Below are 23647 nucleotides of genomic sequence, written 5' to 3'. Positions count from 1 at the left end.
AAAAGAAAGTGTATGTAATTGTAACAATTTATATAAAACAATACAAAAACAAAACTCACATAAAACATAAATAGAAATCGTCGCATGAGTGGAACGATGCTCTATCTACCATTTTTTAAACGTGGCGAAAATCGCTTCCAAAGTTTAACTCTCGTCTAGTTTCTTTATTTCTGGGCGAAAATGATGATAAATATATCTACTTGTTCCTTGCGCTTAGTTCTTTCAGACTGTAAATGCTTTTAAATACATTTCGTTTTTACTTTTCTGCATTTATACATTTTTCACTTTGGAGATAGAGCAAATTTGACAAAAATAGAAAAAATTGTTAAAGGTGTATTGCTCTATCGGGAGATAGAGCACTGTGAATTTACAAAATTGGACATAGAGCAAGATAATATTTATTACAATTGTATATTGAAAATAGTGCGAGAGCTCTTAAACAGTAATGACAGTCACTGTACTCATTTTAAATTAAAGGAGGATTGGATCTGGTTTTAGTATCATCAAACTGACACAATATTATAGGCCATATTGCAACTTTCAAGATTTTCTTTGAGCAGGAGAACTCTAGGTGCATTATTTTTGGCATGCGCGGATACCTGGGTATATGACTTTCTTCGTGTCAACTGGATGGCTTCCTCACATGAAAAAGCGAGGTTTCAAACAGTGGTGAGGGGCAGGTGGTCAAAGTCAGAAGATTTGGACTGATTTGCCAATGGTTTTACCATGCTGTCCGTATTGTTCAGGGTTAACTGAACTGCCACGCTAAAGACATAACTGGCCATTAAACTAGGAACATTGGTCCTACTTATTTGCAGATGGGTATTCGTAAACCATATCGTAGTATTGTGTTAAACAACAACAATAAAATTTTGAAGTTTAATTACTTAGTAACCGCAATAATTATTGTCAGCAATGAACAAAGATCTAATTTTTTTTTAGTCGTAACTATTCTGTTTGCCAAATACAACTAGTTTTTCATTACGCTGAGTAAGATTTTCCGTGTTTTGTTATCAGTTGGCATTAAGTTTGACATAATACTAAGCATTATAACAATACCTAATGACATTGTCTTTGCAACTAAATATTCTCAGTAATAACTGTATTCTTTCACAAAACGACAGTTTTTATATTATGTTCAATTTTTGCATGTAACTGTACTTGTCAGTCATAACAATTCTCTTTTACACAACACAATCAATGTTACATTCATGTCTCTTTTTAGCTATTGGTATAGGTGGATTGTACGGCGTCCATCGTCCGTCTTCCTGCGCAACATTGTACTTACAATTTTTCTCCTCTGAAACTACTGGTTACATTTATATCAAAACTTGGTCAGTAGAATTTTGGGATATATCTCTATCAAGTTTGATCAAATGGTTAATCTTGGCCCCTTTAAGGACAGCTACTGCCAGCTAGAGCAATAAAAAGGAAAAACATTTAAGGAACTTCTCATCAACCGCTTGATGGATCTTTATCAAACATAGTCTGTAGCATCATTATAACATCCTCTCCAAAACTGGTTCAGATGGGGACGATTGGCCCCTTTGAGGGGTTACCAGAGCTAAAATTAGAAATTCCCTTAAATGATTTTATCTCATGAGCCACTCAATGGATCTTCTTCAAACTTGATTTGTAGCATCATTATAAGAATCTTTACCAAAATTGTTCTGTTAGGGGCACTTGTCCCTTTCAAGGGCTGTTACAGTTCAAAATAGAAATACCTTTAAAGACTACTCATGAACTATTTGATGGATATTAACCAAACTTAGTCTAGAGACCAGTATGAGGTCCTTTCTCAAATGTATTTGATTAAGGGCACTTTGCCCCTCTTAGAGGCAACTAGAGCTACAAATAGAAATACTTTCTGGTCATGAATCGCTGGACGGATCTTCATCAGAGATGGCCGAACTAACTCCTAAATGGGTCTTCATAAAACCTTGTCCGGAGCATCATTATAAGGTCCTTTACCATGTTATGTCTTATATCAAATCTGTTCAAATAGGGACACTTTGGCCCTTTTAGGGGCCACTAGAGTTGGAAAAGAAATAACTTTAGATGATTTCTTTCGATGGTTATTTGCTTTGGTGCGTGACAGCAAAACGATAATAAAAAAATAATGAACAGGTTAAAGGATTTTCACCAAACCTAGTTAGAAGCAAAGTCAGATGGTTAAGGCTTTCTTCAGTTGAAGGACTTAGGCCCATTTAGGCCTCTTGTTAACTTTTCATATAATTCTGACAATTAAATTAAGGCTCAAAGATATTACATCGCAAATAATATGTCCCGGTCATACCTTTTATACTAATCTTATTGTATATATTCCATTTAGTTTCTGCATGTCGTTCTCAAATCTGGTGGCATACATTTCAACTTAATACTGAGTATCCTAACAAGAATTTATAGCATTTATTTTGCAACTAAACATTTGCAGTCACAGCACACATGTTTCATATTCGGTACAGTTACATCATGTGATACTTTAATAGTTTTGTGGCATTGATTTTGATTCACACCAACCATTTGTAATAAGTATTGACCATTTAAAATTCTAAGAAACATATATATCTCTTCTTTCTCACAAACACAATCGTTATTTATATTTCTCACAGTTTCTTCATGTACGTACTTTCATTTAGTGACTTGAATTTCAGCATTGCATTCCTTGTTTGATATTTGTCCTTGTTTTTTAAGTATTTAATTTTCAATTTTCTCTGTTGTCACGGGTTGCAAGTTTAACGATAGGATTTTTGCGTCTGGTAGTAGGGATATTGTACTGCCAGTTCTTGTTGTCTTACGAATACTGCATTCAGCAAAATTTGCATAGCAAAAAAAGTGATCAACAAGAAAATTAGTTGGCGCCTTACTGTAACTTTGTAAAGTAAAATATGTTCTGTTTTTGGTTTTATTTATACTGCTCTTAATAGACAATAACTTACTATCACAAATTTGCTTCTCGGAAACGTGTTTGCAAATACCGTTGTTATATTTAGTGGTATTTCTTAAGAATCAGCTTCAGAATGACGAAAATAGTTTCTATCCGAAATACACATCAATACAGGTCTGTTGCAAGTCTTGCATGTATTTTCTTGCCTATAGCTTAATTGACAATGCTATGTGTTTGTATAAGTAATAAAATGATAAAATAACCTGTATAAGCAATCTCACCTATGCATGTCGGGTAGATAGGCATTCTAATTATATTTCAAACATGCTACAACTATGCCTATCCGCCATATTTTGTTGTGATCACATGCATGTAACTGTGCATTCTATTGGTTAAAATGGAGTTAGAGCAATTCTGGATTAAGTTAAAAATGGAGATAGAGCACTCCTTTACAAAGTCTAATGATGATCACATGATGTTAGTTTATGTGTATGATTGGTCAGAATAATTTTTAACATTACAGTGCTTTAAGTCATGGAGATAGAGTACTTTAATCATTACTGTTACATTCAAACAGAGGACATGGAGCAAAGTATTACGCAGGATCTTTCTCTATGACGTCAAAAGTTACGTTTTCTTGCTCCAGAACGATAGAGCTCGGCGAGACAAACAAAATGATGTAAAAATCTCATTTTTTCAAAAAATGGAGATAGAGCACTATAAGAATCAGGCGACGAAATGACACTTTTCTTTCAACAGATCACGGTTAGTGAATTTTAATCGTTGACGTGAGCAACTTGAATAAAAACGACGCAATAACATTACTTTCAGTTAAAATAAAACACCATGATGTTTGTTTCAAGATAATAACTTTCTTTAATTTAAAGCTTCTCTCAAATTTTAAGAAGATTTTCTTTCTATATGACATTGTGTGCGACAAAAATGAGTTTCCTCTGTATAAATGTATTTTTAGATGAAGCTATGATCTTAATATTTAATTAAAGGTTAGTAAAATGATGAGACTTTTTTAAAATGTCATAACGAGAGTTAATTAACTATAAAAACAATCACAAAACACATACGTATTTCACGACATTAAACACAATGATACTTCTTTATGAGTATTATATTGTTAGTTCAATTTATTAAAAATAATACTGCTCATTACAGCTCAATGAACACGAATGATACATCAGCCCACAATGTTTTACTCAAGATATGTTTAAATTTCTAGACTACTGCATAAAACGTTTCTTGATTGTGTAAAAAACGTAATAGCACTAGTAAATATGCGTTTGAATCACTCTCCGCTCTGTGCCTTTATGCAATTCCTACTAATCCAGTGTCTGCATATGTTTTATCAATTGCTACCTTACAGCAAAATCATTCAGGTTACACAGCATGGCCGCCTAACTGTCATAGATAAATTCGTTACAAGATGTTTGATCAAGAGGAAACCTTTTCTTTGCCAAATGCACCGAAAACCCGTTCAAAGAAAGTCCTTGATCGTCGTTTATAGTCGACGATCTCTCTGCATAGAGAATGGAAAGCTTCAGTGACATTGGTGACGTCTTCAGAAGCAGATACTTCCAGAAACGGACACCCCAATGTCTCGGCGAATGTCTGTCCTGAAAGAATAAATCATAAATTGTATTTTCAATTGTTCAAGAGACGGAAAAATGTCTGGAAGTTATGATTCTAAGTAAAAACACAAATTACAATTCTAATTTTGCGGGGTTAAAATCCCACGTCAAATGTACTGAATTTTACCATCAGGGATACAAGAAGGGTATCTTCCTTTGAGTAAATTATCAGACATACGTACAATCATAAAAAAGTAACTGAATGATTTTGAAGCTGTTCAAACGAATTACTACTAATTGTAACATTAACCAGAACTTTTTTTAAATTTAGTTAATAATTTCAGAATTCCGCACGGTATATAATTATGTTTTACCACTTCTTTCATATTTTGTTTCTACGATGTTTATTTTGGTTAGGATAAATACTGATATATATGTACGTAAACGTTAAGCAAAACGAATTGGTGAACTCTTGCATGTATACAGTAGACTAGTATGTAAAATGGTCCTCCTCTGTGTGAATCATGCAGTGAGAATCAGCTGTATATACAGGAACAATGCAGTTCTTTGCAGTGTTACCCATTCACTATTTTTAACATAAAATGAAATTGAAATTGGAAATAATATAACGCTGTTATCTGTTTTAATATAGCGTTTATCATTCTGAGGCACTTAGTTCGTATTTTTCTTAATAATGACGTTTTATACGACACGGCGGACCGCATTACTTGATTCTGTGCTAGTACTCACTTGTTCACTATTGTATCTCAAGAATGCGCAGGAATAAGGACGATTCTCTTCAGAAACACTTATCTTAATTCGTCAGTATAATTTTTGCGACCTATATATATTTAGCAAGGACTTCTACCTATTTTTCATTTCTTTTCTTTTTCATTTATTCCATATTTTAAAGCTTATTTGAACAACTGACTTACCTTCTTCTTGTGTGACTTGTCTCATATGTGCAAGGTCAGCTTTGTTCCCAATCACAACAATTGGTATACTTGCTCCTTTTCGAAACTCTTCAACTTTCTTTTGTACTTCCTGTAACATCACAAATGACTTCCGGGAAATCATTGAGTAAACTAAAACATATCCATCCGCCCACCGTAGAACATCCTCTCGCACTCCACAGTCCTCATTCTAAATGGATACGAGGTACATGATAAAATGAAGATGAAAATAAATGTATACCGAGAACACCATGCAAAGTATTCAAAACACAATATTTAATAATTGATACTTAAACGAAAACATAAACAGTGCACCAGCCTGTTAGACTCATAGTTGATAATAACAAAAAGTGCAAACGAAGCAAGTTCGCATTTATTTTTAAATGGTAACCCTTATCAACCCTACTTAGGTCGTCCCAAAATATCTTTATGTAGGGATGAGTTTCAAATTACATTCTGAAATAATTTTGTTTAAAAATTACGTTGACAATGCAGTAACTAAAGATATTATATTATTTTTCTTACGACATACGGTCACATTTGATATTTAATAATATATTACTTCTGCTTTTGAATCATATTTGAGCCGCGCCATGAGAAAACAAACATAGTGCGTTTGCGACCAGCATGGATCCGACCAGCCTGCGCATCCATGCTGTTCGCTTTCAAAGCCTATTGCAATTATAGAAACTGTTAGCGAACAGCATGGATCCTGACCAGACTGCGCGGATGCGCAGGCTGGTCTGGATCCATGCTGGTCGCAAAGCCACTATGTTGGTTTTCTCATGGCACGGCTCATTTAATTTACATCCTTATTCGACTACTTGCTAGAATCTAATTACATGCATATATAGGGAGAAAACAATCTGACGAATAATATTTCCAGAGTGATTTTTTCACTATCCCAGAGTTAGGGAAATATAAAGCATTAACCTGAGGTTTTAAAATATCTTAAAGAATTATAACAGACGGAGGTTACTGAAATGAAGTATATAAGTTGACTAACGAAAAAGCTCATAATCATGCAATCTGTAAACCCTGCTTTTACAGTTTTAACATCAAAGATGGTTTTTTCCTTAAATTGTGGTGGCATTAGTGGGGATGTCCCAGTTTCGGAACTGGCTGTACAGAAATAAAGAACAAAAATTCCGGTCTCCCATTATCCCCATCAGGATAGTCTTATGTCCGGGTGACCATATGTTGAATTCCACCATACATGCCTTTATTTCATGAAACGGTGTCTAGACACGTATAAATATACCTATCTTATATACAAACCACAGATCGTGTATCAAGAACTTCGAATGCCATCTCCTCGCCATCCACAATCGTCCTATATTTGTACTTTGATTCTGTCGATTGGTCATATTCTCCGATGAACCTCTTCGTTATGAAACGCACTGACAGGGCTGTAAATATTGAAATGATTATACAACTTACATCTGTCTGTCAGCTATCAAACACTTTCTGTCAACAAATGAGCAGTTTTAGTTTTATTACTTCAATGAAATCTCATTATGACACTTGTATATGCTTGCGAAGTCTGATAAAGGCATTCTCTACAATATTTCACCAAATGATTTCATACCTTATGGCACTAATGGCTGAAACCATATTGGTTTTTTCCCTAAATAAATGAAAAGTAATATGGTGTTTTGTTTCAGACGGTGCTTTGAATGATTTCACTGTTGCAAAACATATTTAGCATATATAAAAAGAACTGAAACCCGTCTAAGGAACAACTTTCAAAATTCTCGGCGTTCTAATTGACTATCATTTCACAAGAATATTTTCAATCAATCAGTAAGTCATACTATAACCTATACATCACATTATTAGCTAATATTGAAGACGGAGTGTCAAATACATTGTAAACGTTCTATATTACATTTTTGCCAGCACACAGTCTTTAACAAATAGGTTAATTACATTTACACATTTTGCAATTGTACAACAGGCTATAACAAATATCTGAGAACATACTCTGCCGTAAATATAATTGCTTTTTCAGACACAATCTTCATTTAATTGTGTTATGCTAAGATGGTAAATGCTTATATACATTTTTTCGACGTGACATTTGAAAGAAGAAAGTCTCTGATAATGACAGGTCTTTTGCTTCTAAAACACCTGTCGTTTCTATGACATTTCTGTAATGGCGTTAAAATTTAAAGTAACACTATTAAAGTATCGAATGTCTTCTTCACGAATCCCATACTGTGATTGATATAACATGTATATTTTCAGATTCCAGCTGTAAACCACAAAATAACTTTTTTACTCTCCGATTCTTAATTCTAAGACTATGGTCCACGCATACAACCAGTGTTATTACACATCATCAATAAAGCGCAACTGAACAACTAAACAACCGTTTTATATTATAATGGTATGTCAAAAGTATTTCTGTAATTATTAAAAGTCTTCAGTCTAAGTAAAATTGTCTATCCGAGAAATGATCTCGTTAAATTGACAGACACTTTGATGTATACTTAATATATACGTATTTGTTATTTTTGTTTGATTTAACGTCACATTGACAAAATTATACGTAATATGGCGACTTTCCAGCTTTTTTGTTTGGGCCCCTCAGTGGATTATTTCATCATGGGTGGGCACCTTGGTAGATCTACCAACCATGATGGCTTCCGCACAGAGAGAATTCAATGCCCCGAGCGAGGCACGAACACACATTAACGAGGGGCAAGTAATTCTAAGGCAGTGACCTTAACCACTCGGCCACGAAGGCCCGTAATTATATATATCAGCTATTCAATAGTAAAACCGCATTGACTCCAACATGCACTGGTTTATACTGGATGGGTTATATATCTGTGAAACTATACATTTTACACCAAATTTATAAATATGGCTTCTGATTGGAATGTTATCTATCGTAAAGAAGAATGCAGTTGATAGGTAATTAACATAGTGTTACATTTAGCAGATATATAATTATGGTTAAACAAAACAGCACCCGTTACATGGAATTGCCCACGTGCATGCCAAATCAAGATCTCCCTTGATCAATGCAAGCGTCATCATAAGTATATATAATTGTGCAGCACAAAGATCCTGGTTACCAGAACATTTCCACGTATGCTAGATCTACTTTCATTCATATTTTGTAATAATTAAGTATTAACCATGTATAGGGAGGAGAGTATTAAGTCCCAAACAAACTGCAAAAGTTAGAAGTATATCTAAACTAACTGTCTAGCTATATTAACGAGGTGTACTTCCTGATTAACAGAGTCTTCAAATATGTCATCAAACTTGTCAAGCCAAATACCATCTGAATACCTTTGTAGAATGACCAAGCTGATGTCACATCGCGTATACTTTATTTTTATCAGTTTTTATTGCTCATTTATTCATTTCTATATTCTTTGCATAAAAGTTTGTTTGGCTTATTCCAGTTTATGTTCAATATGTATTCTTTTCTGAAAACCTTTTAATTGTGGTTTTTAGACATTTATGCACTATCCTTCTACATGAACACTTTCATCCAATGATTATTTAGAATTGTTTATTGTCAGTAAGAGCTGTTTTACGAAACGGTATATATTCATATCATGTGGTCGGAAATGGTTTCGTCCAAGCAGTTGGGTAAATAGTTACATATCATTCCAAAAAACTTTTGTTGCATATTACAGTTGAAACTCGATATCTCGAGCTCGCTTATCTCAAAATTCCGGCCATCTCGAAGACATTTTCAAGTCCCGTCCTGACAAAAACGTGCACAAAATATCATTTTAAGTCGTTTAAGTCAAATTTCGGTTATCTCGAAGTGAACGGTCGATCCCTTGGAAATTCTGCTACAGGGTTTCAGCTGTATTGCAGTACTTTCGAAGACAGATGCTTAAACATTGTATGTTGTATAAGTTAATATTAAAACATTAAGAAATCTTTCTTTTTTAATGCCACCTCCCGCGATCATTTTCAGGTAAGACATAAAATAATATCTATAAAAATAAATCTTCTAGAACTTCTAGAAGCATAGAATACACCAAGCAAATAACAATAGACTCAGTAGAAATAGATGGATTACGTCTTTTTGTGTGAGGCAAGGAAATGTTCAACAAACATCACGCTCCCCTTCCCCTCTCCCAGGTTCAGCTTAAGAGGAACTTTATTATACAGACAATTAAATCGGTCAGAAAATATAATAATTGAAGTAGGGGGAGATTTAATACATTCGCTATGCTGCGTTGTCAAAGTTGACATCATGTATAAGAAGATCCTTTGGAAGCACAGAATGTAACCAAGAAAAATAACTTTGTAAAAAATGACACCAAAATGCTTAATACATTTTTGGATGTTCCCATGCAATTATTACACCAAAGATATGTAAGATGATAAGGCAGCGACAGAAAAGAGGGTGAAGTGATAATAAACATTTGTTATAATTTGCTGTAGTACTATTCGCCGCCAATTCCTTTCTAAAAAGTATATAAATAACTAATTATCAAAAGTATTCTATCAGCAACTACCATGTTTCTATGTTTTTGCTGGACAAAAATGGCTTAAATTTAATCAAATTCTTACCCCATGACTTTTTACGTTCTTCTGGGACCGTTTTGGCATATTCGGAAGTTTTCCTTTGAATTAAGAAAAAAGTGTTTTCTGAAGCACTATATAACAGAAATCAAAATTGGCTCAGGTATCTAAATATTGTTCACGTTTTGCAAATTATGTTATACAATACAACAAACAAAAGAAATGAAACAACTAACATGTTTAGGAAGGTATAATCAATTGCGATGCCTCTGAAATCCATTTGTTACCTTAAATTATACTCGCGCGTTAACAAGCGAGAAACTATTTTAAAAGGCAGATAAATGGATTTCATGTTCTGAAAAAGTGTGAGTAATTTATCTGTCTGTCACGGACTTGTCATTACAGGTGAAATTACAAATTAATTTCCATTATTTCGATTTTTCGCAAAATGCAGGTTTCAGCAAAAAGATTACTTTGGTACTTTGTTAACATTTTTTTTTGTAGGATTGATCCAATCTCGCAGTCAGAGGTATTTGTTGTGAAGAAAAATGGATATATTTTTTCAATCAATATTATATGCTACTAGAGGATCTTCCTACATATTCACTGGGTTCGAGGGCTCTAATTAATTAAAAGGATAAAGAATTCCGTTAAATAGGAGCTAGGGGCGGCGTGATAGGTGCAATTTATTACCTTAAATAAACAAACTTTCATTTGTTTACTATGCATCCAGGGTATCTAACTATAGGTTTGAAAAATTGCCTTGAAAATATATGTGACAAAGTAATTGGATAAATCACAAAGTTGGTTGAATATAAAATCTTGATGCGCTTTAACATCTTCAAACAAAGGGGAACTAAAATAATAGCCATATTGCATTTTGTGACTCAAGCTTGTTTGAATGTACAGTTGTGTACCTAGTGCGAAACACCCTCTTTATTGATTATGTTAGATTTGCTCCCGTCCCTATGTTTGTTCTACATATATATGTTAATTCATTAAGAGGGAAGTAACTCCAGCAGGTTGTTTCTACATTGACTTTTTTTATTGCCCCTGGCTCCGAACATAGGTTCAGCCATCAGATAAAATGTGCTATTTTAGAGGCTAAAGATTTTCTTATTTTGCTTGCAGTATTTATATAAAAAAATAACCATGCAGCCAGGGAGCCAGGCTATGATTATGTGTCCTATATCTAAGACAGGGACATACTATGATATACTTCCTCGAGATAATAAGGCTGTAAGGAAATGATTCACTTGTTCTGGTATAATTTGGAAATCATTGTCTTTCCAGAATCTGGCACCGTACGTGCTATATGATGAAAATTCATGTTTCAAACTGAGTACTGATTTAAGTACTTTTAAAAAGAGTGATATTCTCTTGCATAATACAACCCCTATTGCCAATCTCTTTTGGATCTAAAAATGCTTCTTTCTGATTAAAATAACTAGCATTTGTGAGATATTCACCTAATAACAAAAATGCATTAGATATTAAAAAGGAAGTTCAAACTGCTTTTATTTATTTAATTGGCATAATTTTTTTTTAAATGTAATAGGTAAATTTATCTCCAGCCCCCTCACCCACCCAACCCCAACACAGCATTTTATTATTCATCATCATAGGCATACATTATAATGGTATAAACAAATACATGAAGCTGAAATCTGTATTCATAATCTAAAAATTTGAATCACAAAGTCTAAAACAAATATATAGACAATTTTAACAATAAAACAGGTGACATGACTAATGGTTACACTTGTACCTGAATGTACCAATACTTGGGATGTATAATATATTGTGCTTAGCGGTGACTACTGATTTAAGTACTTTTAAAAAGAGTGATATTCCCTTGCATAATACAAACCCTTATCAAAAAGCAGTATTTGCTTGTATAACACAAGAACTGTTTTTGATATCTTACCGGTTATTTTGAATAATTAATAATAATAATAATAATTAAAATTCAGAACAAACTTAATTCTACCATTTATTTTAAATTATGGATTTGGTAACTAGATGAAGTAATCATGATGTATCAGTATCTATATCATCACATATGGTAAATTACAGTAGTTTTACTTATTGCTCTTCTTATCTGTGTACAAAGAAGATCTACTTGAAACATTCACCTGCAAAAAGGACTTTTCGACTCTCTTAGTATGCTCTAGGCTCAGTTGTTTTTCACAAATAATTCATCAAGTGTGTATGCACTTTGACATTGTTGGAATTGATAGATCATGATGTATCACCTCAGTTGTTTTTATTCAGTTGTTAGCACTTTTCATTCTCTGATTCATGCCAAGTATCTCAATATATACCCCTCAGGTACCTGCTGAAAGTTTGATAATGAGAAATTCTCCGGAGGAACAGGAGTTTTTACCAACTGCATACGTGCGTGTATTGCACGTGCGTTTGTGCGTGCGTGCGTGCGTGCATGATGAGTGTGTGCGTGCGTATGTGCATGCATACATACAAACACATTCATACACTGACGTAGGGTTTTGTGTTAGGGAGGATGATTTCTTGGGACGTGGCGTTCGGATCTTTGTCGCTGTAGTTATTTCCGTATATTCACTTTCAATAATATATTTTCATTACGTTATGCAAAATAAGTATCACAAAGTAAGTATCCTCAAAAGCAAACAGGAAAAACAGCCCGTAATTAGTTAGAATGTATACCATAACACAGGAATGAGCGTTTTATTACAGTGTTAAGATCCTAATTACTTACGCAAAGCAATAATGTGGCAAAACATTACTATCCCTCTTTCTCATTACTTTGGGATAACCAATTAACTTCTAATTAACCTGAGAGTTTGCAAGTTTTGTTCTTGCAACGCTCAAAAGTGCTCGAAATAGCATAAAGATATAGAAAGTATTTCAGCAGGTATTCGCGAATGAAACAAAGTCAGTTAATTTTTAAACATTAAGTACACTACCCGTTATTGCTTTTTGTGAAAGATCTTAAAGTTTACAAAATTCAAATTCTATAGATTTGGCATTGCCTTTTGTTCGCGTGGTATTAGCAAGTGAGTCCACTTAATTCAGTCTCTCTATATGATAGAGGTAAAGTCATTTATATTTTTCTGTCCGTCAGTACAGTATGTCTGTCAAACTCTCTCGGACTCGGAATTAGTAATTGTCAGCAAACATGCACAATGGACCAAAAATATATAGCAAAACTGCTTATTTTTTTTATTTTATGCTGTAGTATCAGAACAAAGACAAGTATAAGAATATATCATACTCAAGTGGGAACACTCGTGATAAAGGTAATAATAATACTGTTGCTTGTTTAAGTTCTACGTCTTTACTTAACTCTCATGTGAGCCATGCGGCTGAGTAATATAAAAGTCATCCTTCTGATTCTGTATTATATGGTGGCATATTTCTGCCAACCACATATCCACTTATTTATCTCGAAATTTTTCGTAAAAATGTCACTTATGCAGTTATTATCTGGCAAGTGACAAAACTGCTTGTTATTCACTTAAGTATCTTAACAGGACAAAACTGCTTGTAAGGGCCCACTACTGCCATCCACATATTCACTTACGTTAACCCGTAATCGTCCCCTATCATTACGGAATAAATGAAAATACATAAAGGGGCATAACAATTATGCAAATTTATCATTCCAATTCCTATCTATACCATTAGGGGTGGTAGTAGGGGATGAGGTGTATATACACTCATTCATTCTGTCACAGGGTGAGAAAAATGTGAAGCCATACCGAGACTCGAACACGGAGCCTCGGAATACTGTTCCGATAATCTACGGACTGAGCTACCCGACCGCGTACACATTTTCTCCTCGTTTCAATATTCAAGTTCTATACCGTGACATATTTCCCTACCATTTTAAAATTCGTCCTCGAATTTCAGCTGGTACTTTATAAATCAAACAATTAAAGGCGTCGGAGACTAACCAGTGTAATGCCGTCAAGGCCCCATGTTGGGCGCCAAATAACACAGGATGAGAAAAATGTGCAGCCAGACTGGGACTCGAACCCGGGGCCTCGGAATACTGTTCCAATGGTGTACCGACTGAGCCATGCGGCCACCTATACATTTTCTCCCTGGTTCAATATTCAAGTTCTATACCGTGACAGTTCCGTATAGGCGACGAAAAGTCTAACAGTTAATCGCCAATTTGGGTACGAATATTACCTTGATACGAAGAAAACTTTCACAATAACCGCTTATTTATGTGAATATGTGGATGGCAGAAGTGGGCACTAACAGGCAGTTTTGTCCTGTTAACATAATTATGTGGAAAACAAGCAATTTTGCCACTTGCCAGATAATAACTGGGTATGTGACATTTTTAGAGAAAAAATGTCTTCATAAATAAGATATGTGGTTGGCAGAAATATGCCACCATAGTGTTATTATTATTATTTCGGTCATTTTGGATCTATGAAGCCCCAGGTTGAGCAGAACCTAACATTTATACATGTTATAAGTGCAAGAATATAATTGAAGGTAAAGGTAAAGTAAAGTTTCTTGTTTAATAGGATTAGTCGATGAATGTCCCCATCTGGAATGGATGGTACAACTTATTTCCAGCCTAGCCCACGGCAGGTGTCATATTTATCTCCCCAGCATCCAGTCTAGGCCGATACTGCTGGAAACAGTACCAATTTATGTAAATCACCCAGCACTGAATGTTTACATACTGATGAACCCCTTGAAGCCGAAAGAATGTTGTATTACATCTGAGACTTTTTCACAGGTTAGCTTCAATTATTTGAAAATAATAGAAAAGAAATGAACGGAAGATGTGCCTGTAAAATTCGTAAAACACTAATTTTATGATATTCATTCTCTACTATAAACATTACCGACACATTGGAGTAGTGTAGCCACATGTCACTCGGCGAATATTTCAGTTGATAACATATTCATTTATGAAAATATCAAAAAACACTTTTACTGTCTCACTGAAAATAATCAGAATTTTTTTACATACACTTGGCCGTAAATATTAATTTTACGAGATTTTTCAAACGTCAGGAGATATAATTTGTTAGAAACCCTTCTTTTTTATAACTATCAGGACAAGCAAAATAACAAAAAAATAATTTGTTTATGAAATAATGACTGGATAAATTATAACCAATTATTATCAAAATAAACGTAAATATATAAATTCAAAAACAAATCAACTTCATGTATGCATCTTGCGCCTATTCATAAAAGGACGTGTTAAACAACGTATTTAGCTAATTAGCGTTTTCCACGGTTTGTTGACTTTACAATGAGTATCAAGGTTTGATTGTTAAAATCCCTGAAATTGTTGAAGTTAAATTACCCCGCTAATTCATTTGATTGTTTAGCCGCTGACTTAAGTACTTTGATACTCTACGATGCCTTAAGCACTTACACAGTAATGTAAATATTTGATTGTTTCTAGAAATTAGAATGTAATCTTTTCTCCATATTTACAGATTATTATTTCTATTAATACGAATTGTGCATATACCATGTGTTTAATATTAATTGTTTATAACTGATATACTGTACTTTGATGTGTTTATATATGGTAGCCTCGTAATAGATCATATTGTCTATTGTAAATTCCTCATATTTGCATGTGTGTACATGTATTGAGAGAATAAACGAGATGTTCTGTTCTGTTCTGTTCAAAAGAAATGTGTTATGTCTCGCGCTATTGATTAATTTAAAGATTCAGCTGTAACACGTTGAATGTATAATGAAGATTTTCAGTAAGACGTGAAATCATTCCGCCATTCAATATGGATTAGAAAATTCCTGGATAATCATGTTAACCCGAGCTCACCCTGTCAGTCTCTATCTAGTATCTGTAGTTTATTTGTATGTTGTTTTAGCTAGGTCATATTGCAGTATTGCAAGGTAGGAAAGGAGATAATTATACTGAAAATATTAGCACACCTTGTGTAAGTACTATGCGGGATGGGAATCTTTACTTGTATTTCATTTCATTTATCTATGGTTTCTTTAAATTCCGTTGATATTTCCTATATCAGAAGCATTTTTCATTCTTTTTCATTGCATTTTTACAGAAACTCACAATTTCTTGACATAAACACCCGAATTCCAAAACTGCAACTGCAAGTTAGTTCTATCGGCTTTGAAACTTACTTTAAGCATTTTTCGCAACCCACGTAAAGATTTGTGGTATGTGACAGAAAAGCTGAAAATGTTTTATATGTAATAAATCATAATCAGTTTTGACAAATTTACATAATGGAAAATGGCAGGTACTGCTTGCAGTTTCAGAAATCAAGAGAAGCATGTATGGTGCATCCGATGAACAATATGATTTGCATTTGTAACATTAAAATAAGCTAGCATAAACTAAGGTAGGAAGAAAAACACCTTTAAGCAGTTGTGTATATGTAGATTATGCATAACGACATGCTTAGAAAAAGTACTACTTTGAATGCTGCGCATCAACTTAAACTTTCAGAGCCATATAGGGTGGAAATAATAAATGGATTTAATGATAGTTTAAACTATGTGAATAATCTATTCAAACCCATGATCAATATATGAGAAACAATGACTGAAAATATGAACAATCACGAAATTAATAAGTTTTATGTTTAAAATAAGTGCAACTGTCAGTGTGTATTTTCCAACATATTTCAATTGTTCAATTAAGTGAATCCCTTTAAATGAAAGTCTCCACTGTAGCTGAGTGATAATACATACAAGAGCTAAACTGTGGCGATAACATATTTTATTATAACATTTAACATATATTATTCTTTAGACTCAAATACATATTTCTGATAAAGCTGTTCTTGTAAAAGGATTATCCTGCAGAAGATTACTATATTGAATAGTCTTCTTGGATATAATTAAGTTTGTTTTGGTTTAATCATATTCTATTGCAATTATCACACAAGACATTACAGTAAATGTACATCAAGACATAAATATACAGTACGGATATATACAACAGCAAACTAACAGTACATCAAGACAAATAATATTATAGTAGATCAAAATACATTCGGTAAATTTTACAATAGTGTGATAATACAAAAGGGTTGGACCACAAAGTTTACCAACATTAGAAATAATTAAGTAGTAACCTAGTCGTAGTAAATGAATTGACATTATGCTCTACCAGACGGAAGTGGAATCTCAACTGTTTTACGGTGATAAAGTAACGACTTCAAAATGTAATCAGTGCCTGTATTGTCTGATGATGGTTTATGTAAACATTTATTTGCTGATAAAAGAAGGTAATTGACGGGTATTTCTCTATGGAGTAACAATGCCTACGTTAGATATGTTTACGTCGTAAATATTGATTTACGATTCGGTATAAGTTATGCAATCGCTTTTCTTCACATCTAACTTATCAATTTATCATCATCTGGAACAACGGTCTAAAGTTATTAATTTATTTGTATTTTTACAAACTAGTATGAAATATGTGCGATTCAACGCATGTCCCAACCAAAATCTTTACACTTAACAATTTCTATCAGTCATATGTTTTATTGTTTATTAAAGTCTCATCAAAGTACACAAATCAATATTAAAGACATGATAAAATTCTATATATACATCTACTTTGCCACTCTTTAGTAAAGTTATAAGAGACTACTAAAACATAATATAATGTACTATCACAGTTTTCAATAATTACAACACATTTAAAATAATAATAATTCAATCTTGTTAAAGAATATTAAAAACCACTTTACCTATATGTACATATATGTATACATGAAGGCATACATACTTATGTATTTATACATTTAATCCGGAATCTGAATAACAAGAGGGATATAGTATGTAATAAATATTACACAAAATTTACTACATGTTATATCAAGTGAGGCCAAAGCTATATTATTTAATAGGATTTAATATTATGCGTTCACTAAAAGCAGAAAACTCACAACAAAAGCACCGAATTTATTTATTCATTTGACTGGAAATTATTTAGAAAGGATATCTTTCTCAACTACCACTAAATACTAGTCATTCCCATTTTAAAACAAGAGCACTGCCTTGCGGGTGCAGACGTCTCTGTATAATAGAAATATTGTCCTACACATGATTTTCTAAGTCCAAAAGGGGCCATAATACATGCAAAGAGCAATGTAGAGTTATGGTACTAGCTGTGCAGAGTCAGCTTTTAATAGCGAATAACTGCTCAAGTTTTAAAACAATGGCTTTGGCAGATAAGGAAAAAAGTTTACCTAGACGCAAAACTTAACGAAGAAATTTGATATTTTCTAAGTCCAAAAGGGCCATAATTCTTGCAAAAAGCAGGATGAAGTAATGTTTCTTGCTGTACAGAGTCAGCTTTTGATGGTGAACAAGTGTTGCAAGTTTCAAAGCAATAGCTTTGATAGTTTAGGAGAAAAGTTTACCTAAACATAAAACTTAACCAAGAAATCTGATATTTTCCAAGTCAAAAAGGGCCATAATTGTTGCAAAAAGCAGGATGAAGTTATGTGTCTTGCTCTACAGAGTCAGCTATCGATGGTAAACAAGTGTTGCAAGTTTTAAAGCAATAGCTTTAATAGGGATGGAGAAAACTTAAAACATAAAACTTAAGACCCATGGGTAAAACTTAGTTTTGAGTATAAATAAAGATGTTATGTCAAAATCCAGGTTTTCCTAATTGATATACATATCATTACCAGGGACCTTGTTTAATATATGTGTACATGTACATCAACTGTGTGATTTATTTGTTTTAACAAGCGAGAAAACTATTTTAAAAGGCAGATAAATGGACTTCATCTTCAGACAGAAAGCTATTAGAAAAAGTGTGAATAATTTATCTGTCTGTCTCAGACTTGTCATTACAGGTGAAATTACAAATTAATTTCCATTATTTCGCAATAGTGCAGGTTTAAGCAAAAAAGATTACTTTGGCACTTTGTGAACTTTTTAGTCTTGTAGGATTGAACCTCACAGTCAGGGGTATTTGTTGTGAAGAAAAATGGATATATTTTTTTCAATCAATATATGCTTCCAAAAGATCTGCCTACAGATTTATTGGGTCCGAAGGCTCCATCAGTGTCCTATTATGATAAGAATGCCGTTAAATAGGAGCTATGGGCAGTGTGATAGGTGTTATACACTTTATTACCTCACATAAACAAACTTTTGTTTGTTTACTATGCTTCCAGGGTATCGAAATATAGGTTTGAAAGAATGCCTCGCAGCCTGTTGTATTGTATGAAAGAAAATATATGTGACAAAGTAATTGGATAAATCACAAAGTTAATTGAATCTTAAATTTTGATGTGCTTTAACATCTTCAAGCAAAGGGGAACTAAAATGATAGCCATATTGCATTTTGTAATACAAGCTTCTTCTGTACCTAGTGAGAAACATCCATTATATTGGTTATGTGTCCTATATCTACACTGAACGCGTCAGACAGGGAAATACTATGATATACTTCCACGAAAATAATAAGGCTGTAAGGAAATGATTCACTTGTTCTGGGTATAATTTGGAAATCTTGAAATCTTTGTCTTTCCAGAATTGGCACCGTACGTGCTATATGATGAAAAATCATGTTTCAAACTGACTTTAATCTCTATTGCTGATCTCTTAGATCTAACAATGCTTCATTCTGATTAAAATAACAAACTGTTTTGAGATATTCACCTTATAGCAAAAATGCATTAAATATTAAAAGTCAAAAGAAGTTCAAACCGCTTTTATTTATTTAAGGAACCTAACTCATTTAAACAATTAAATAGGTTAAGTTATCTCAACAGCAAATATTTTTATTATTCATCACCCTAGGCATACATTATAATGATATAAACAAATACATGACGCTGAAACCTGTATTCATGAACTAAAAAATTGAACCATCAAGTCTAGAACAAGTGTATAGATGATTTTAACAATAAAAATAGGTGACATAACTAATGATTACGCTTATGCATCAATGTACCAATATTTGAGATGTATAATATATTATGCTTAGAGGTGAATACTAAGTTAAGTACTTTTTAAAAAGGTGATATCGTTTTGCATAATACCAATAGAAAAAGTGGAAACTCCACAGGTCGCTCAACACAACAAAAACGAAAATATTGCAGGATCGGTTTGATTGAGCCTGTTCATGGACGGTAGTGGAAATGCATGCATGCATTCATGGAAACCCTAATCAAACAGCAGTATTTGCATGTATAACACATGAACTGTTTACTTTCTAGCCATTTTGATATCTTGCTGGCTATTGAATAATCTAAATTAAGAACGAACTTAATTCTACCCTTTATGGAAAATCAGTTTTGAATTATGGATTTGGTAACTAGATGAATAATCATGAGATATCAGTGTCTATATCATTACATATTGAGTTTACTTATTGCTCTTCTTATTTGTGTACAGATAAGGTCTACTTGAAACGTCCACCTGCAAAAAGGTTTTTTTTTACTCTCTTAGTATGCTCCAGGCTCAGATGATTTTCACAAATTATTCATCAAGTATATATGCACTTTAACAGCTTTCAGGTTATATGAGGAATATATTCAACGAAGTTTTTGTTGGCATTGATAGATCATGATGTATCACCTCAGTTGTTTTTATTCAGTTGTTCGCACTTTTCATTCCATGATTCATGCCAAAGTATCTCAATATACATATACCCCTCAGTTTGCTGCTGAAAGTTTGATAATGAGAAATTCTACGGGGGAAAATGAGTTTTTACCATTGTGTTTACTCTAAACATGTTCCAGAGATATAATTCAAACTTGTCTTCAAATTAATAACGAATATGATTATCAAATGCTCTACACATTTACCGAGATTTTGTAATTTCAAGACTGTTGCTGCTGCAGAGACATACCAGACTATCAGGCAAACATTATGGACAGTTTCAGAACGATAACCCTGTTAAATGCATATGATAATATTGCTTAAGTATAAAAATGCTGAAAGATAAACAAGAGGATCATGATGTTGCTAGAGTATCTGTTTTTTTTGTTAATTGTCTCTCTTTACAGTGAGAATTTGTGTCAAATTAACTGGTTTAAGTCTCAAAGTGGTGTTTTGCAACTGACAGTTCCAAGGCATCACGTGTAAGGTGTGTTCTTGTTGTATTTGTTCTTGTTGTCTGTCTTTTTTGTCACTTTGTCTATATTTTTATGTACATGTGTATCGTTTTTACATACATATATACATAAATACACACATACATATATACATACATACATACGAACTACGTACGCATGTATTTACGCACATAAGTACGCACACACACAAACACAAACACGCATGCGTGTGCGTGTGTGCGTGCGTATGTGCATACATACATTCATACACTGACGTAGCTTTTGTGTTAGGGTGGATGATTTCTTGGAACGTGGCGTTCGGATCTTTGTCGCTGTAGTTATTTTCGTATATATTCACTTTCAATAATATATTTTCATTACGTTATGCAAAAATAAGTATCACAAAGTAAGTATCCTCAAAAGCAAACAGGAAAAACAACCCGTAATTAGTTATAAGGAATACCATAACACAAGAATGAGCTTTTTATTACAGTGTTAAGATCCTAATTACTTACGCACAGCAATAATGTGGCAAAACATTACTATCCCTCTTTCTCATTACTTTAGGATATCCAATTAACTTCTAATTAACCTGAGAGTATGCAAGTTTTGTTGTTTGCAACTCTCGAATGTGCTGGAAATAGCATAAAATATATAGATAGTATTTCAGTATTTCGCGAATGAAACAAACTCAGTTCAAGCTTTGAACATTAAATACACTGCCCGTTACTGCTTTTTGTGAAACATCTTTATAAAACTCAAAGTTTATAGATTTGGCATTGACTTTAGTTTGCATGGTATTAGCAATAGTGTTAACTTTATTCAATATCCCTCCATGTCTCATAAATCGGTTTTATAATCGAGGGATAGTCATTTTTCTCACACTGTCCGTCAGTATGTCTGTCGAACGTTCTTGGACTCTGAATAAGTACTCGGTAGCAAATAAGCACTATGGACTAAATCAAATGAATTACGATTTTTTCCAAACTGGTTTATTTTTTTTTATTTATTTTTTTTTATTACATTATGACAAATTATTATCAAAGTAAACGTAAATATGTAAAAATTTAAAAACAAATCAACTTCATGTATGCATTTTGCGCTTATTTATAATATGACGTCATTTACTTAAATCTCGACGTATTAAGCTAATCAGCTTTTTCAACAATTTGTCGATTTTGCAATGAGTATCAAGGTTTGATTGTTAAAATCCCTGAAATTGTTGAAGTTCAAACACTTCCCTAATTCATTTGATTGTTAAGCCACTGAACTTAAGTACTTTGATACTCTATGACGCCTTAAACACTTACACAATATTGTAAATATTTGATTGTCTCTAAAAATGTGTTATGTCTCGCGCTATTGTTAAATTTTGCTAAGATTCAGCTGTAACACGTTGATTGTATTTTGAAGATTTGCAGTAAGACGTGAAGTCATTCCGCAATTCAATAAGGATTAGGAAAATTCCCGGATAATCATGTTTAACCGAGCTCACCCCTGCCAATCTCTATCTAGTACTTGTAGTTCATTTGTATGTTGTTTTAACTAGGTCATAAAAATATTGTAATATGGCAAGGTAGGAAAAGAGATATACTAATCCCCAATGATAACGTGATTCCCGCCGAAACGCGAGGACGAGTCTAATTCATGATAACTGATGAAATAACAATTCATAATGCTTGCACATTACTTGACAAGCAAAATTTTTAATATTAGTATTTCTTTCATTTTGAATAGCTACTAAGTAAATGGCAACATAGCTCAGTTGGGTAAAATGCAGACACCAATTGGATATAAGCAAATCGTTTTGTGGGTTCGAATCCTCATGAGGATATTTTTTTTTTCAGATTTTCCTTTTGTTTTTTCTATTCGTCTTCATTTTTGCTTCCGTATTTTTGTTTGTTTCTTTGATGGTTTGTATTTGTATATATGTCTTTATATAATAGCATGTTCATTATTTGCATTGCTTAAGTGCATGCATTTGATCAATATCATCTTAGATATTTGATAAACTATTCTGGTCTGCCATATCGCCTTTAGATACCTCTCTGTCTTGTTGTCACAGAGCTCATGAAGGAATCTTAATTTTTATGCAAAAGTGAAATAAAAATTAAATGTCGATGCTGAGTTTCGAACCCACATGGAAAAAGATCTGTTGAACATGGACAGTATGCTTTACCACTGAGTTAATTTGTAATTGGTACAAAATCTAGAAATATTTAGATTGTAACATGTTTGAAAAATGTTGAATTCCCTATGTTCCATTTTAATCTATTTATAGTCATGTTTGTAAATACCAAGTTATCGTTGGGGTATAGTACTGAAAATATTAGCAAACCTTGTGTAAGTACTTTGCGGGATGGGAATCCTTACTTGTATTTCATTTCATTTATCTATGGTTTCTTTAATTTCCGTTGATATTTCCTATATCAGAAGTATTTTTCATTCTTTTTCATTGCATTTTTACAGAAACTCAAAATTTCTTGACATAAACACCCGAATTCCAAAACTGCAAGTTAGTTCTATCGGCTTTGAAACTTACTTTAAGCATTTTTCGCAACCCACGTATAAATTTGTGGAATGTGACAGAAAAGCTGAAAATGTTTTATATATAATAAATCATAATCAGTTTTGACATATTTACATAATGGAAAATGGCAGTACTGCTGCAGTTTCAGATAA

The 23647-nt window shown here is 33.1% G+C and overlaps 1 protein-coding gene across 3 annotated transcripts in view; it reads right to left on the bottom strand.

The window, feature by feature from the left end:
• Positions 1-2891: 2891 nt before the first annotated feature.
• LOC123552335 (ras-related and estrogen-regulated growth inhibitor-like) overlaps positions 2892-23647 on the bottom strand; it is a 65139-nt gene continuing 44383 nt past the window's right edge. For all 3 annotated transcript variants that reach the window (XM_045341920.2, XM_045341921.2, XM_045341919.2), the window contains exons 2-4: positions 6702-6832; positions 5406-5613; positions 2892-4515 (exon numbers count right to left, since the gene is read on the bottom strand). In XM_045341920.2, coding sequence (XP_045197855.1) covers positions 4334-4515; positions 5406-5613; positions 6702-6832 — 521 coding nt within the window. In that variant the 3' untranslated portion in view covers positions 2892-4333. The remainder of the gene's footprint in view (positions 4516-5405; positions 5614-6701; positions 6833-23647) is intronic.

Source organism: Mercenaria mercenaria, chromosome 4, assembly GCF_021730395.1.
Source record: "Mercenaria mercenaria strain notata chromosome 4, MADL_Memer_1, whole genome shotgun sequence".
In the NCBI taxonomy this organism is placed as follows: domain Eukaryota; kingdom Metazoa; phylum Mollusca; class Bivalvia; order Venerida; family Veneridae; genus Mercenaria; species Mercenaria mercenaria.
This window is presented reverse-complemented; position numbering and strand designations above follow the sequence as displayed.